The sequence below is a fragment of the Tachypleus tridentatus genome, chromosome 12 (assembly GCF_004210375.1).
Source record: "Tachypleus tridentatus isolate NWPU-2018 chromosome 12, ASM421037v1, whole genome shotgun sequence".
NCBI lineage: Eukaryota > Metazoa > Arthropoda > Merostomata > Xiphosura > Limulidae > Tachypleus > Tachypleus tridentatus.
The window spans coordinates 20158009-20176129 of NC_134836.1; the positions used below are offsets into that span (position 1 = coordinate 20158009).

The window sequence follows — 18121 nt, forward strand, 5'->3', positions numbered from 1 at the left end:
GGGTTGGTAGAGAAGAAAACGGCTACTGCATTCAGTCTATTACTCTGTGATGTTTACAAATAACTGGTAAAATTAAGTTACGGTCTAAATTTGAGCACCTAATTGCTATCATCATGTATTTCAGAGTTGAGACTCACAATCTCCCCAATAAGTACTTACCTACTATCATATAAACAGCTATTCTCATTCATTTCTGGTGAGGATAGGAAAGAAGATCACACTGTTCATCAGACCAGAAGTAATTTCACACTTCCCTGTATGTGAAAAAAACACATGACAGCAATGTGAGAAACTGATTAACTAATCTAGAAACCCAACTTCTGGTATCATAAAGATGTCTATGTAATGTAAACCATCTCACTCAAAACCAAACTGATGGGAACTGCCATAGCACAGTTACATCCTCGGTGTAATAAAGTCATCAAGGAACAGCATAAGAGGAAGAACTATATTAATCTGCAAGTAACCCACAACATGGATGGAAAAACAAGAGTACAACTGAGTGAAGAAATAGACACCTGTAATACATGTGTGAAGACTTGTGCTGATTGGTTCAACTCTAAATCCAAAACCTAGCCACTAGGAACTGACTGGTAGAGGTTGAGAGATTCCTATCAAAGTGGTGAACGACAGTTTTGGCAGTTCACTCCAATTACACACAGTTAAAGATATTTCATCATCTACACCAGTAGAACACCACTGCCCTATTCTGAACAGAATGGTTTTATTATTATATGTATATTTTATCATTATCACATTTAGTAGGATACCACCAGCAGCTTGCAATTGGGAAATGATAAAGATTGCTATGCTCCATTAGAAGTAAAAGGGCAAAGAAAGTAAAATGGAAAGTCCAGAGCAATGACAACACCAGAGACAGTGCACTTAGTGACCATGAAAACCATATTTTAAAAAGCAGAGTACTCATAATTTGTTCAGTCTAAGGAAAGACAGGGATAGGCAGTTATCCCCCTTTTGCTTTACCCATCAAGCCCATGGCTTAGTAATCTATAACACGCATATTAATAAAGCAAATATATCGTGAGGATAAACCTACAAGTGATCTTGTAAAACAACTCATCTCAGCAATGTGCATTTAGTAGCCATGGAAATTATAAAGTCATCATGGCCTTAAAGTGTAGATTTGACGGTATATAAGTATTTCTAGTCAGGCAACACTCAATTAGATAAACTTTGCCTAGATTGTAATGCTCATCCAGAACAAGATTGAATGCACCTGGAACATGACATGCAACATTACAAACACTACATATATGAACTCAAAAATGAAGAAGAGAACAGGTACTATACTGGTTATTGAGATAAATAACCACTGTAGATTTATTGGAATTGATCATGACCAAATATTTCCTGGCAAGATAAAGAAAATTATCCAAGACATAACATACAGCCAGACGCTCCAGGATGTTGATATGGTAAGATCTCTCAGTCAGAGACTGCCAACCTGAAGCTTCATGCTGACTGATCTATGCCCCCAGCCCTGAAGGGAAGCAATCATGAAATTATATTAATCTGGACATAAGCAAAATAACAACCAACATGTGAGCTTGTCCAACCCCCAATACAGATCATCTAAAAGGGAAGCAGAAGGAAAAATGGGAGCCTCCAATGGATCTCATGCAATATTCTGTTGGTCATGCAGAGTCAAATAAACAGACCACATATTTGCTTGACCCAAGGTAATAATGACTTTTATGAAAGACAACATCCCCAAAAAAGAGAGAACTTCATGAGCTGTAAGAGATAAAACAGTAAGAAAAAGGAGAACTGAAAACTCCATTGAACAAAGTCAAAGAGGAGAAGGTTGGGCTTGAATGAAATGAGTATTGAAACAAGATATTTGGTAGGTATAAAGAATGACCCCTTGAAGTTGATTAATCTTCCCACATAAGTTGCCTCCAGGAGTAGCCAATGAGTGTCATGGACAAACTCCCATTTGGAACAAGCTAACTGAAGCCACTCATCTATGTAATGATGAAAGTATAACTGTTTAGTATGCAAATGTTGAGTAAATGCCTTGCCCACCTGACAAAAGACATACAGAACTTAACCAAGCCTGAAGAGCAGGGCTAAAAGCACCTACCCTGCAGTTAACAAACCAGCTGATGAGATAAAGATATGCATGTAAATATTCACAATATATACTCTGGTCATCCAGAAACACAGAGAAAAATCCCACCTGAGGGTGAAAAAAGGCTTCATTGTAAATCAGGGTAGAAGTGATTGAAGTGAGGCAAATTGATCATAGTCTGTCAGTCTCCAGTTTTATTGTGCACTACAAATAGCCTGGAATAACGTTCTGAAGAAGGATGATTGACAGGTTCAAGCCTGATGGAAGAAATGATCTTGTACAGCCTCTGACAGATGCTGAGTAGTAGCAGGATCCCCAAGGCAATGGAAAATAAATGGGTATCTGAGATAACAGATAAAGGAAAAAGAGAGTGTATGACAAGTCATTCAAATAAAACCCAAATAAGCCACAGACATATAGTGAAAGGTCACCAGTGTTAATACCCATAGCAGCTGTCCTGAAATACAACTGTTAGATTCAAACCATGAGAGAAAGAAGGGAATATGTAAACTTTTCAAGATAGATTTATTTACCAGTTGGTCAAGGAACCTGGTATACCATTAAATTATATAGTCCAGCGTGGTCAGATGGACAGAGCACTTGAATCACAGTCTGAGGGTTGCAGATTTAAATTCCTGTCACACCAAACTTGCTTGCCTTTCAACTGTGGGGGCATTATGGTGGAACAGTCAATCCACTGGTAGCTCAAGAGTTAATAGTGAGCAGTGATGACTAGCTGAATTCCCTCTAGTCTAAATTAGGGACATCTAGCACAGATAGCCCTCAAATATTTAGTAGAAATAATGTTAAGAAATCTGTTAATTAAAAGTTACAGTGTGTATTTTTAGGGCTAACATTTAAATATCTGCATCTTAAAATACCCTTTGGGTTATAATGATTCATACTTATCATCATTATATTCAGTTTTGACCTTGCTGCTGATTTATTTTCTCATGTATATATATATTATCCCAAGATGGAACATTCAACTGAACTTTTCTGTCATATTAAGCTTTACAATTTAAATTCAGAGATTTGTATCTTTTAATGTAGTTTGACATAAGACTGTTAGTGTGTACTAGAAATTATGTTATTTATCACATGATGTGAACAGTTAACGAATCTAATTTTGTATAGCAAACTGACTAGAAGTACATAATATACAGAAAACAAGAAACTATAATTATTAGAATGTACTGATTGATCAATTGGCTGCTACCTTTGCTTATTAACACTTGATAATATCTCGTAAGTTTTAACTGGATTAAGTTTTAATCCTAAAATTTAATGGTGCTGAATAATATTCATAAATATAAAAATTAATAGTGATAAATAATATGAACACCCTATGTGTATGGGGTCAGTCCAATAGTGAAACACCTGCTCATGTGGAGCTGTGAGTACCAATTTTTACTATAATTCTAAATTTATGACACATTCATTTATGAAATTTGTCAAGCTTTCAGTAGCCATAACTGTATTGTACACAAGTAATCAATATTTCTATTAAAATATTTCCCATAAAGATCTGTCTGTGAATTTCCAAAGCCTTAAATGAATCAGTCTGAGTGAAAGTTTCCAAGTTTTGTGCCTGGTTTTTGAATAAATTTGGGCACAAAACTGAGATCTATACTATGTAAAAAATACACTGACAAACACCACACCAACATTATTTACAAAATACACTGCCACGACTTCTATATTGGAGAAACAAGTAGAAAAATGGAAACCAGATTCAAAGAACATAAAAAGTCACCTTCACACGTTTTCGAACACTGCAAGTCAAATAAACACAACATAACCATAGAAAACACTCAAATACTAAATAAAGAAACAAACATAAACAAATGCAAAATTAAAGAAGCCTTACTTATACAACAACTTAAACCCAAAATAAACCAATATAAAGGAATGCCTTTATACCTATATTAAATATAATAAAATAAAATTATATATTCAAACATCTAACATCACCCTCTACATTCCGACACTCAGTTACACAACCCCTTCCGAACATGTGGTCAGCTTCCGGTCAGTTACCTCTTTCTTTCTTTGTGAACCTGACGATGACTGAAGAAGGTCAAAACGTTGTTTGCTCTTCTACGTAAAATATTTTCTCAACCCAAACGAGCCGTTTTTGCATATATATATATATATTAAAACTATTTTGCTAGGTTAGTTGACATGTTATGGCACAAAGGAACCAAGGTGTCTGTTCCAAACAGTTGGTAAGAGTGAAACATCAGTTGGAAAAATTACAATTGTGTTATTTTGTTTTTGAAGCAAAACAATTTTCTGAAAAATAAAAAAGGTATAAAAAACACTAAAACAAAGCAACAAATATACAATTCTAAAACATAAACAAGGTAAAAATGGTAATGTTAAAATATTGATTCATGATTTTGTTGTTGAAATCACAGAAGGCAAAATCTATACAGAATTAAAAAGCTCAATAGCCTGTAAAAAGTTAAAACACAGTCAAAAATGGACAATGTCATTGATGACAGTGGCACTGTCCAGAGTCTATACTAAATTCTGGAGTAAACATGTTTAAAATAGTGCCACTGCTCAAAGTCATAACAATGACACAACAATAAAATGTAGGTTATTGTGACTTGAGTGACAAAAGAAAATGATGGGTTAAAATGCTGTGACCAATGTAAAGCATTATTAAGACAATTTTCTTCTTGTGATCCCTATGGAAACTAGAAAAAAGAGGCTACCAAAGAGCAATAATAGGTTTGACCCAGAAGAGGTTGTTGAAATGTTCTTCACCCCAAGTAGATTGCCAACTGGTATGAAGCCAAGACTTGGTCACAAGACTGTAGTCCATATGTAGAACACGCTCAGCTGTAATGGCACCAGAGCAGACAAACTTAGCTAAGTTGTCAACAGCCTCATTCTCCCAAATGCTGATGTGGCCCAGTATCAAGAAAAATGGATATGAAGGAAATGACAAAGAGAATTGAGTCAGTTGGTTCAAAATGTCAAGGAAAACAGGGTGCAAAGTCACATTAAGTAATTCTAGAGCCTATAGACAGCTAAGAGAGTCTGTGTAAACAGTACGATTAAACTACTGGCTAGTTGCTACACAATTCAAGGCAAGAGAGATTGCATAAAACTTGGCAGTGAACACAGAAACTGAAAAAGGGAGTCTGTGTACAGCCACTGTGCCATGACAAACCATGACAGAGTACAAAGAAGCACCTGACTTTGAATAATTTGCATAAATATCTACAGAGAGATGGTTTGAGACGTATTTAGTAAGGAGAAGGCAGTACTTCCAGTCTAGAGTCTCTGCCTTCTTCATGTGACTCAGAGAATCATCACATGTGGAAATGGTAACATGCCACAGAAGAATGGACTGAACAATAAACTTTGAAACATTGTCTTGTGTAAGACCCAAGTTGGTCATGCATGCCTAGATCTGGAGACCAAAAGGTGGAATAATGGATCATATGTTACTGAATATAACAGCCCACAGAGGACAAAAATTACAATCCAAGGTGGGATGCTGCAGTAAAGAATGTAGTTAAGCAGTATACTGCATGGATAATTACAAATGGCAAAGACATAGAAGTCGTTCATGGGACTCAACGTACAACAAAGTGCAGAATGCCCCTAAGCAGACCGGGACTCCTAATGGTGAAGGGAGTCCAACATTCTTAGTGCTGAAGGCTTGGCTAATTCACAGACTCATAATCAAGATTTGATCTTATGAGGGCTCAACAGATCTCTTTAGTAGCATAGAACATCGATCTGTTCTCCAACTTTGGAGCTGGTGAAACTAGAGATGCTGGAAGTTAATCCAAGTTTTCCTCTGGCTTTGACACTTGACCTGTGAAGCAGGCCTGCTGATAAATGATGTGGTTAGAAAGAGAGAGGGATTCCATCAAAAGGTCTCCCTAGGCTCATTTTTAAGCCATCCATACTTTCTGGCAAGTTGAATCCACCATGGTGGAAAACATGTTGAGGTAACAGGAATAGAATGAGCAGTTGCTTGGACTATACAGTCAGTGTAGTCTTAACCCATGCAGTCTTCTGTAGGTGGCAGATAGACGATGGTAGGATCAAGTTCTGAGAGAGTAGTGAAAGAAAGCCAGTTGGCCTTGTCCAACTTCTGCTGTGGCATGCAGAGTTGGGTTGCATTGAGCACAGCCAGTTTCCCACAAGATGATTGGAAAATTATCACTCTCAACATTCTAAGAAAAATGAGAATAGAATGAGAGTGAGCCAATAGGTCTATAGCAGTAAAAGACTCACTGGATGCATAAAAGTAAGTTAAACAGCCATCACCAAAAAGATAGAGATTATATTTTAGTGTTGGCACCACCCAAGTGAATGGTATGTCCATTAAAATCACTCAAAAAGAGAATGGGAGACAGCAACTGATTTAAAAGAACTGATTGCAAGTCTCTCCTAAATATGGGTAGATGGAACAAATAGTCAAGGTACAACCCAAAAAAGAGACAAATTACCAGAGTCTCAAGTGAAGTGGCTAGTGGCACAGGTGTGGACAGCACATGTTGGGTGATCAGCAAAACTGCACCACCATTAATTCAATCATCACACAACCTGTCTTTCCTATAGAGGGAAAACTGCCAAAGGGTGATGGCATCAGCAGGATGGGGGAAAGTTCCCTGTATGGAGAAACAGACTGGACAGTACTAATCAAACAGGCCTTAATGCCATTCAAAATGGAACATAAGCCTCAACAGTTTCACTGTATCAGTGTAGCCATTTTTATTTAATACAGAATGAGGACAGAGAGCCCTTTGGTTTCTGACCACACCATTTTTCTTCAGAAGACAGAGGTCTGTCAACCTTCATGGATTCTGCACGAGGTTCAACAGGCCTATCTCGAGTCTAGTAACTGTGATTGCAACACAGTAATGATTTTACACCTTAGGATTGAAGAAGGACATAAGCAGCCACCAGAAACAGAGGTATGGACAGAGACAAGAGATGATGTGGATTTTCATAGAATGCAACAAACTCTGAAGGTAAGATGAAAAACACTCTTCAGGAGGCATGGAAAAATTGGTCTGCACACCTACCAAAGCAAAGGGAAGCAGCATGTTTCTTTGATTGTGTGGAGGACAAAAGTTTCCCTGCCTCAGGATCAGATATGTTGTTAAAAGTCCTTAAGTGCTGTACCTCTTTTTCCTCAATCCATTTGGGACAAGAACATGAATAGAAAGGGTGGGAGCCTTCACAGTCGATGTAATGAGGCACCTGGTCACATAGATCTGCCTCTTGGTCTTTGCTATTACAACAAGTGCAACACAAAGAGCCATGGCAAGAGGTCTTAGAGTGATCAAACTGCTGGCATTGGAAACATTGTACAGGGTTAGAGATATAATGGATGTAGCTTGCCTTCACAAATGTACAGGGACATGGATAAGCGAGTGTAAAAATGAGAACTTAGGTAACCCAAAGTACTCCATCGCACTGACAAAATTCCTTGACTGAAGAGACTGCCAAGAATCTCTGACTTGCAGATGTTAAGAAGATCAATGACTCCTTAAGACATATTCAGGGTAGCATGAACAAATTCTCAAAAGTCTTGCAATTTAAGAGGAGTTTGGTATGTTCGGGTTTTTATATTTTAACCATAAAGTCTCCAGATCTTGATTTTTGGACAGATTTTGGAAAGCCAATATGTCCTTTCAATCCCTTCTGAATGAAAAACTGTGATATCTGTCCATGAAACTTTTCAGATAGCGAGTGTAAAATGAGGTATCAAGGTACATTATCAAGTGTAGCTTGGGACTGAGTAGTGGAATCCTCCAAACATGGTTGCTTACTGATCAATAGCTGTTTAACCTTAGAAGTGAGTGGGTGAGAAGCTATGAGACAGAGAAAAGTTCAGGGTCCACGAAGAAGCCTTACGAGGGGATGCACAACAGAGTTTAAAGCAAAAGGCTCAGAGCAACACCAGGGTTTCATGAACATTAAATTCAAATACCAACATCAGACACAAGTCCACAACACCTGTTAAGAATGTCCAATACAGGTACTCAGTTGATCATAACCTTGAAGGACCACCCCTAAACCACCTGTCTACAGGAATTCGATGCCAAAGTGGTGTGTTGGGGATGGATTCCTCAACCACTAAGATCCTCTCCTCCCTTTCATGAGTTGCCACACATGACAAACACGCGAGTGGATGTTCAGGTCCCATAGGCGATAAACTGAAAGTACAGAACCTTCTCTGGAAAGACCTCTCACCACATACATGAATATGCAAATGACAACCATAAACAATATATTAAATTACATTTTAACACTTTTAGGCATTTAGTAGGTAATGCAATGCCATCAAAAACTAATTGCATTTGGAAAGGATACACAACAGCCTTTTCTGATGCAAAATATTCATGAACTTGGATCCGAAAGATGTTCTCAGATCAGGGACTTAGAAATTTCAAGATGGATATATTCAGATACAGACCTGCAACAAGCCTCAGCCATAATAAGCAAAGTGTGGTACTTTGTAAAAGATGAAATTTCAAGACACAAAGATCAATAACAAAACCCATCTACATTATCCCAGGCATAATATAATCATGAAGGATACACCTGGAAAGGAAGACAAACTGTACAGAAAATTATAAAAACAGTACTTAGCTGAAGAAAAATGGCAGAGTATATGTAATATTTAGCATATTGTATATGTATCCTGATAGCTTTAACAAGTGTCATATTATTTTTTACTGATCAATGGAAGTAAAAAATTTCCAGAAGTAGTTCAGGGCATATCACAAACTGTTTTCTAAGAACTTCATAATAATTGCTAGATACTGCATCAGGGTTCAATTAATAATGCGGAGAGTGGAAACAAAGGCCAAGGTGTACCACACAAAGATACCAGCTTTAAAAGGAAACAAGGATTCCAGTTATACCTCTATTCAATTATCACATACCTCAAGCAGCTGTAGAATAAAACAGGTTTTTTATGTTATTCCATAGGAAGGTATTTTTGTCAAGTCACTGAATACAGCACCTATGGATTTCTGTTTAATTGAACAACTAAAATGGGTACTGGGAAAACAACCTCATTGAAAATAGATGGCTTATTGAAAGCCTGTAGAAAGGAGTAATGTGTTTTGGATAGAACAGTCTGAAGAGCATACTCTGAAATGGAAAATAAATTTCACTCCTTTCATCAGGAGGCATATTCATCAGATAGGTCATGGCCATACTTGATTTAGTAAAGAGCTTTAACATAACATATCCAATCCACTGTAAACTAATTCTAACTCTGATGGACAATATGTTTAATATTTATATAAAGTTATTGTAATTATATTGTATGACCCATTTGATGGAAACCAAACTTATGGGAATACAGTTAATAAACAAAACAAATAATGTTTCATATGTTTGGGGTTTGGTGATTGACAGTATTTAACAATATTTGTGCATATTCTAGAAATTACTAAGATAAGTTTCTTCTTACCATCCTTAGTCCTCTTATTTATTATTGTACATAGAATGCTTTAAATATTAAATAAACTGTCTTTCTTTAGTAAATATGTATTTTAGTGTATAGTTAAAAACATGAAATTAACACAAAAGAAATGGTTGAAGAAGGAAAACAAAAGCATCACAATGTTTACTTGTTGACAAATAATGTCAAGGTGTCCTCTTAATACATGCTGGTATACATATCATACTTAGCAAATTTTTTAATATGCTTATGGGTTAGAAAGCACTCTACAGATAATGCAAATTTTATCATTGTCAAAGTCTTTGTCCACACTAAAAAAAAGTGTTCATAAATTTAAAAATGTTACAAACAGTACAGTATATTCAAAGTTGTACCTTAGAAGGAAAGAAAAAAAACCTCTGTTTAGTCTTTTGACTTCAAAAACCTGTATCACTATTATATACACTGTTATCAGGTTTGTTCTTTCACTGCTAAGTTCTTTTGAATTATCTAGTGAAAGTAATTCAATTTTCAGTCCAAATGATGAGAATGAATTTATCTCCTTTAACCTTTCTACAAGTTTGAACATTTTTTACACTGTTACATTGGTGTACACCAATGTTACGGATTATTTCAAAACCTACCTAACAATTCCAGCACTAATGCAAAACTAACTCGCTTGTATGAAATAACTCAATAAACATAACAGCAAACACAGATCCAAATATTCCATGAAAACAGAATGACTGGTTCAAATTTCTCTCTTGAAAATATCACTGTAGCCTATATTTGATTTATGTTATAAAGACCAAAATATTTACTTCTATGCGATAACAAGGGTATTATTGATAAAATAGATAACTATGTGATGTTATTTCTAAAAGGGTACCACAACTAACATTCAATCATCTGTTGTTGTTTTTTTGCCATTATAATACTCAATTAGGGATATAAAAAAGAAATATGCAGTTTATTCTGCTACGTTGTCATTATTTCTTGTATAACTTTCTCTAGTTATACAAAATAGAATACAAGGAAAAACTTGACCTTCCTTAGAGTCTTGCTTCAAGCAACAAAGCTGAAGAAAAACAGTTTTTACAAACAGATAGCAGAGGACCACACAGAAATATTTCTTACAGACTGCACTGTTTTAACACTTGACTATGATCTCAAACTAACTGAACAAAGACATTTCTATCAGATTTTCAATTTAAAATGCAAAAAACCTTGACTGAAACATAACCATATTATACTACTTCATTATTTAGAGCATAACAATTCCACAGAAACTCGCTCCATGCAACCAAAACCTGATGTTAAACTTGTAACTTGGGGAACACTAACATATACTCCAATATCTCACACAAGACAGGCAAACCCAATTATCTCAAGGATCTACCAGGAAGATTCAAGAACTTTCCAATGTTGGGTTTTTCTTCTCCATGGGCTGAATAGCTAGTTAAAGCAGATGGGATAGAGTGCCTTCCACCCTCTTTGTCCAAATGTGCTGTTTACCCAGGAAAAGACATATTATTAGAAAAATCAAACATTATTTTAGGTAAGCCCTGCAAGATAGTACTTTCTTTAACTATGGATTAACATAGAAGCTTTTTGTGTTACCAAATTAATGTTACCTGTGTGCAAATATGAAGATGTAACTAATCAGATCAAATGCATCAATCAGTTATACATTTTACAATGTCAGAGTTAATTATAAAAGCTTTCAAGTATAATTGGTGAGAACAAATAAATAAATGGAAAATAAATAAAGCAGAGAAAAACTGTAACAGAAAATGGAAGAGATATATTAATGAACATATAGTTTTCATTTTACATACAACATGAAACTCAACTGACACTTACTGTTAGAACCAAACATGCTTTTACTTGAGTTTCGGCCAATTTCAGCAAGGGAACGTATTAATGGAAAACGAGAGCTTTTGTCTCCTCCATGACATTTTTCATACTGGTGTCGGTGCCAACAAAGAAGAGCTTCTTTTACTTTTTCATGCATGCCACCTTGTAACTGACTAGAGTTGGCCATACCTTCCAGCATAAGATCTAAAAAAAATTAACACAAGACAAAGCAGCTTTGCTTAAATACGACGAAAGCTAAACAAACAAAGCAAAACTTTAATTAAAAAAGAACTAATTAAATAATGGTATAAAAATTACTAATTGAACTTACAGAAAAAACTTTAAAATATAGCTGGTTAGCTTTATAATAAATTCTTCACTATAATTCAGCTTTTAATCTATGTTACAATAACGTGGTCTGGTCTAAATCATCAACAATTACTAATTGATTTCATACACATATCATAAATGTTTTAAGAATTTAGTGAGAAAACTTGTGTAACTCTTAAAGATATAGTTATATCTGTAAGCAAGTCATTGAACTCTTTTGCCATTTTTTTACACCAGTTTAAATTACAAGCCTTATATATTTTATTACTTCATTTTTTCATGATGATATATCTCATTTGATGTGATTTAGATGTAGTATGCTTATTTCAATAATACTAATTATACATGACAAATATGTTTTTAAGTGTAAGCTTTGTGTTTAATGATAAAATTTGAAATTAGGTCACTTTAATTAGAAAACTCAGTTCACCAGAAATCTGATCCAGGCTTAGTGCATCCATATCCAGCATGACTATTCCATTCAATATACAGCTTTTTAGTCCAAAGAGAAATGGTAGCCACATGTGGTTTAAACCATCTATTTCCTCCTTCGTCTATATCTTCTTCAAACTTCACCCATCTTTCCAAAGACAACAAATCTTATTTTCTATATATGTAAATAAAATAAATTTCTATTAAGATAATTAACAGTCACAATTTAAGAAACAACAATATATAAACATATAACTTACTTTATCAAAGTCCCAATTCAACAGTTTGTGCAGATGTAGTAAATAAAAGACTTCTTACCCTCCACTCCATGTTTTCTCCAAGTCCATGAAGCTCCTCCATCTCACTGAAGAGAGGGTGTGATGTATGCATATCATCTTTCCCTTCTCCCAAGATAAAATGGACACGCTCAGCAGGAGGTGTAACTGAAACATAAAAAAGCAAGAAGCATACAGTAACTTAGTCAAACAACAATTCATTAGCTCCAAAACAGTTATTTTTAGTTTAACCTGTTGTAGAACATAAATGCGAGAAATTCTTATTTGCAGTTACTGTATAGTTTCAGCAGTTTCAGAATTGGAAATTTTCTCAGAATTTGCTTTCACACTATTAGTAGTTTTTCGTTTTATTACTCAAAACTATTAGACTGTCCAGAAATAGATGTCAGAATTCTCATGATGACATTCAGAAGCAGAATACTGAATAACTTATTGTTGATTGATTTTATCCAATATTTGTCACTTACAAGGTGTCTTAATTGTTTGCTGTTTCAACTCTACTCAAAAGTAAATTTGGCAACCCTCAAGGCAGCATGGACAAAGAGGACTTTCACCTGATTTTCCTCTACAACTTCAAACTTGGACGAAAAGCCACTAAAACTACATGGAACATCAACCAGGTATTTGGCCATGGATCTGTTACTGAACGTACAGTTCAGCATTGGTTCCAAAGGTTTCAACATGGAGATGAAAGTCTTGAACACCACAAAGGTCATGAAAGGAAGCCATCCTTGGATGAAAACACATTAAGGGAAGCAGTTGAGACAGACCCTCACACAACAGTACATGAGCTTGCAGAAAAGCTAGGCACATACAAGTCAAGCATTGCCAACCACCCTTAGTGCAATTGGAAAGGCAAAAAAGTTGGATAAGTGGGTTTTGCATGAGCTGACTGAAGATCAACAAAATTGGCATTATGAAACCTGCTTTACACTGCTATTGCAGACCTGAAATGATCTATTTTTTAAACAGATAGTGACATGTAAAGAAAATTGGATTCTGTATGTCAGTCACAAACAATCTGCACAATGGTTCAATCACAAAACAATCCAAAAGAATTTCCCAAAGCCCAAGTTTCACCAAAGAAAGGTCATGGTGATTGTATGGTGGATTGTGGCCAACATAATGCACAACAACTTTTTGAATCCAGGGAGAACAATCATAGTGGACAAATATTGTCAAGGATTGGTCAAAGTGCATCAAATGTTGCACAAGAAATAACTAGCTCTGGTCTAATTGAAAGGGCACTATTAATCTTCATGGCAATGCTCATCCCTACATGTCAAGGATGACACTCCAAAAATTGAAAGAATTGGGAATTGAGGTTCTGCCTTAACCACCTCATTACCCAGACCTTTTCCCCCACAGATTTTCATTTTTTCAAGCACTCTGACAACTTTTTGAACAATAAACACTTTCAAAATCAGACAGTTGTAAAAGAAGCTTTCAGGGAGTTCATTGACCATAGAAACTCTGATTTCTACAGCAGAGGCATAAAGAGCATCATTACACCTTGGAAAAAGCGTGTTGAAGCAAATGGTGCTTACTTTGATTAAAGCACATTTTACAACACTGGTTTATACTTTTTCAAACTTTGCAGTTCAAAAATGACATTCACTTCCAGACAACCTAATAATATCAGCATATATAGTGAGCTATTCACAACACAAACCATACAAATTATACTAGACAGTAATAATATTACCTTATACTTTAAAAGATAGGGAATTTGATAATACACTTCACCAGGAATATGAGAGGATCAGCTTTGAAAGAATTTTGTACACAGTACAAAAGACATTATAAAGTCCCTAATGAGATATGTGTTGTTGCAGTTACTCAGCTTATCAAAGAGAAGCTTAATAAAATAAATGATAATGTATAATTAACAATAATTTAACTTAACCCAAGCTGTACAAGCTAAGCACATTTTTATAAAACAATTCTCTAGTAACAAATTTTAAGCCTTTAAAATATTTCTAAAATATACTGATTTTTTAAATAAAGCTATTCAATTGTACTTAAAAAAATATTGGGTACTTCACAAGAAAAGTGTAATGAAATGTTCAAATGAAAAAAAAAAAAAAGCAATCTATAGCTTTATTACAGACTTAGGATAGAAAACCCTCACAGTTGAAAAACTACCTGGTCGATTAATTCCACGTTCATAGTCAGCATCAGTGCCATTCTCCTTCTTGTTGTGGCCATTTTTGTGGTGGTGATGCCGATGACGTCTGTTTCCTTTTCTTCTGTAGCCTGGTACACTAAGGCCAACACAAAAAGTGTGCAGTCTGTGGCCTGCAGTAAAAATATATCAAAAATATATGAAAAAGTTTCTGTATAAAACTATATGTTACAAGGACATCTGCCAGAAATATATTAATAAATTTATAAACCTAGGCTAATAAAAATTGTCTTCTGCAAGGAACTTCAGGTAGCATGAAGTGAATAGGTCAGTAATACTGTTTTCTGGTATATAAGTAAATTAATATGACATATAGATGAATTACATTCTATTGAGAACTAGGTTAGTAGAAACTATGTTTGTGTTATACAAGAAAATGTGAGTAACAGTTACGAGGATAAGTTTCAACTGAAACTATGTTATAAATAAATTTGAGTTGTATTGTCTGCAAAGAAATTTATGACAACCAAAAGAATACACTTATATTATAAACTAGGTTAGAAAAGTTATATTTCTTAGTCCATAATGAAATGTGTGACAATTAGATGAATAAATGTACATCATGAATTGACTAGGTTACTAAAAACTGTTATTTAGCCAACAAGGAAGTTTGTGGCAATAGATTAATAATTCACTGAGAAGTACATTAATATAAACTGTGTTCTTTAAGTAAGGTGTGTGACAAATATATCAATATGTTTCTATTGCATGCTAGATTAGTAAAATGTGTTCTGCATGAAATGGTAAGTGTTGATTACCTGAGGAAATGTCTACTAAAAACTGTGTTTTACAATAAAGTATATGTGAGAGTAATATAAACAAGTTTTCAATAAAAGTTAGTTAAACTGTGTACAGTGTTCTATTAGTAAGGGTGAGTGACATTTACATGAACAAGTTTTTATTAAAAACCAGATGTGTTTAAAGGGTGTTTTCTGGTCTATAAGGAAATGTGTGATGACTACATGAATAAATTTATATTATGAATTAATTTAGTGTAACTTCCATTGTATAGTCTTCAAGGAAGTGTGATGACAGTTAAATGAATAGGCTTATATTAAGAACTAGATTCATCAAATCTGTTTTCTGCAGTATGCAAGGAAGTATATGAGATAAATATATGAACAAACTTCTAGTGAAATCTAAGTATTCAAATCTGTGTGTACTCTGTGGCTTTCAAGATTTGTAATAAATACCTATATGTAATAACTCTACTAATTACCATAAGGGCTAAATCTATGTTACTGGAATTTCAGTCGTTCAGATATAATCCAAGTAATATTACTTTCAAAATTTCTATTACCTTATATCTAAATCAATCCAAGTAGCTTCTAAAAATCTGAGCTATTAGGCTATTTCAAAACGTCAAGAATTACTTATGTAGATTGGTTTCAAATGATATTAATTTATTGTTATATACAATTAATATTAGTTATATACCATTTCCATATATGGCATATGACATTACATCACTAATTTCATCTTACTACTTTTTGATAATTACTTCCTCCACCACATTAATGAATGTTGTAGCTTTCCTTATAATATTTTTAACTTTCTACTTTTTAGAATCTTATCATATTTCCTTGTTAACTTTTACAGAAGATTTAATGTTCCTTATTACTTCTTGTAGCCAATACCTCTAGTTGTTGGTACAAGGATAGTTAAAGTCAGAATTATACAAACTATACATCACAAGGGTACATTTGAAACTGTTCATTACAAGCTTTCTAAACATATCAAGAGCAAAAAATTTTAAATTGTACATTACAAACCTGCTATATTATATGTGTGCATGTGTGTTTTTTGAGAAAATTAATACTGATAAAGTAGTTAAGTAAAAAAAAATCAAAAGGAAGGACTGCATTAAAAATAGCAAGTCCAAACCTCTGATTAATTATACTAGTTTGTTATAACCTAAAAATGATCAGAAACAAAAATAAATTAAAATAAAAAATGCTGCACTAATTAAAAAGATCCCAAGGTACAAGGTATAATGTGGGTTATAAAATGTATCCTAGCTTTTGGAGCAGAAGTAGGACTCACATTGTGGAGAGGATACACAGTCAATCAGTCTTAACCTTCATTTGCCAGTCTCACATAAAGAAATAAAATAAAGGAATGACAACTGATACAGAAATTAGAAGTGATATGTGGGTGCTCAAGCCCACAAATCCCACATCTATATCACCTTCACTGCCTGCAGACAGTTGTGGGAAGGTGACTGCTCTCCAAAGTAAAAAAGAAAAAAATTGATTAAAACATAAGAACAAAAAAACTGTCAAATCAAACTAATAATTCAGAAATATATTCTGAAACCACTATAGTTTATTCAAAACACTTTACAAGTTTAAATTTGAAATATTTTCTCTCTTTACTGGTAGAAAAATAACTTGATAAATTTGTTTGTAAAATATGAAAACATTAATTTAACAACAACAAAAAAAACAAAAACGGATAAAAACTACAAACAAACCAACATACAGCCACATTGTGTCTCCCTCCCATTTCAGTGGCTTACTGATAAATCTGAAGGCTTATAACACTAAAAACATAGTTCTAATTGTAGTCATACATGCAGGACATCTATCTTTGCCTTGCATGAATAGAAACAATGCTCTGACAACATTTTGTTTGTCCACACACACCCACACACACAAATCAACAATATATTCTAAAATGGATTACAAAGTAACACATACAAAGACTAATTAAATTGTAAATAGTACAGTATAGAAACTTTAATGGGTAAAATCAACGCAAGAAGAGCGAGAGGTAGACGGAGACTAGCATTGCTCGATAACGTTATAGTGTATTGGAGATGAGAAAATTTAATTTGTAAAGTTGATGCAGACAACGATCTGTTTCGAATTTTGCGCAAAGCTACACGAGGGCTTTCTGCACTAGTTGTCCCTAATTTTGCAGTGTAAGAGACTAGAAAGAAAGCAGTTAGTCATCACCGCCAACTCTTGGTCTACTCTTTTACCAGCGAATACTGTGATTGACCGTCACATTATAACGCCCCCACGGCTGAAAGGGTGAGCATGTTTGGTGTGACCGGAATTCGAACCCGCGACTCTCAGATTATGAGTCGAGTGCCTTAACCACTTGGCAATGCCAGGCCGACTCTCTTCGGTTAAATAGTATCTTGATTCTGTTTTATCAATGTCGTAGCTTAGGTGAGTCAAGTGTAAGTTAGAAATCGCAAAACAAAGAAGCTGCAAAATAAATGTTCACCAACATTTATACGTGTTCTAATATTAATTTTATTCATAATTACTTAATATATTATTCCTAGAACTTCTGTTCATTGTCTGTTACTTCTTCTTCTAGGCAGAAAAAGTCGATTTTTTTATTTTCATGCAAATAAATGGCGAATATTAACACTCCTACGAAAAGTGGGGCCTAATAGGCCCCAGAGCAACTTGAAAGGTTATTAATATTAGGCTAATAATTTTGTATTTAAATGAAATTGCCATTTAAATCCTTTAATGAATGGA

At 34.5% G+C, this 18121-nt stretch overlaps 1 protein-coding gene across 4 annotated transcripts in view; it reads right to left on the reverse strand.

Moving 5' to 3' along the window:
- LOC143235096 (electrogenic sodium bicarbonate cotransporter 1-like) overlaps positions 1-18020 on the reverse strand; it is a 46431-nt gene extending 28411 nt beyond the window's left edge. The window contains exons 1-5 of one of the 4 annotated variants that reach the window (XM_076472904.1): positions 17106-17267; positions 14585-14737; positions 12462-12586; positions 12142-12291; positions 11388-11585 (exon numbers count right to left, since the gene is read on the reverse strand). In XM_076472904.1, the coding sequence (XP_076329019.1) occupies position 11585; positions 12142-12291; positions 12462-12586; positions 14585-14737; positions 17106-17129 (453 nt within the window). In that variant the 5' untranslated portion in view covers positions 17130-17267 and the 3' untranslated portion in view covers positions 11388-11584. Of the gene's footprint in view, positions 1-11387; positions 11586-12141; positions 12319-12461; positions 12587-14584; positions 14738-17105; positions 17272-17901 lie in introns of those variants that run through there. The other 3 variants (XM_076472906.1, XM_076472905.1, XM_076472907.1) reach the window with 3 other exon arrangements.
- Between the last annotated feature and the right edge of the window lie 101 nt (positions 18021-18121).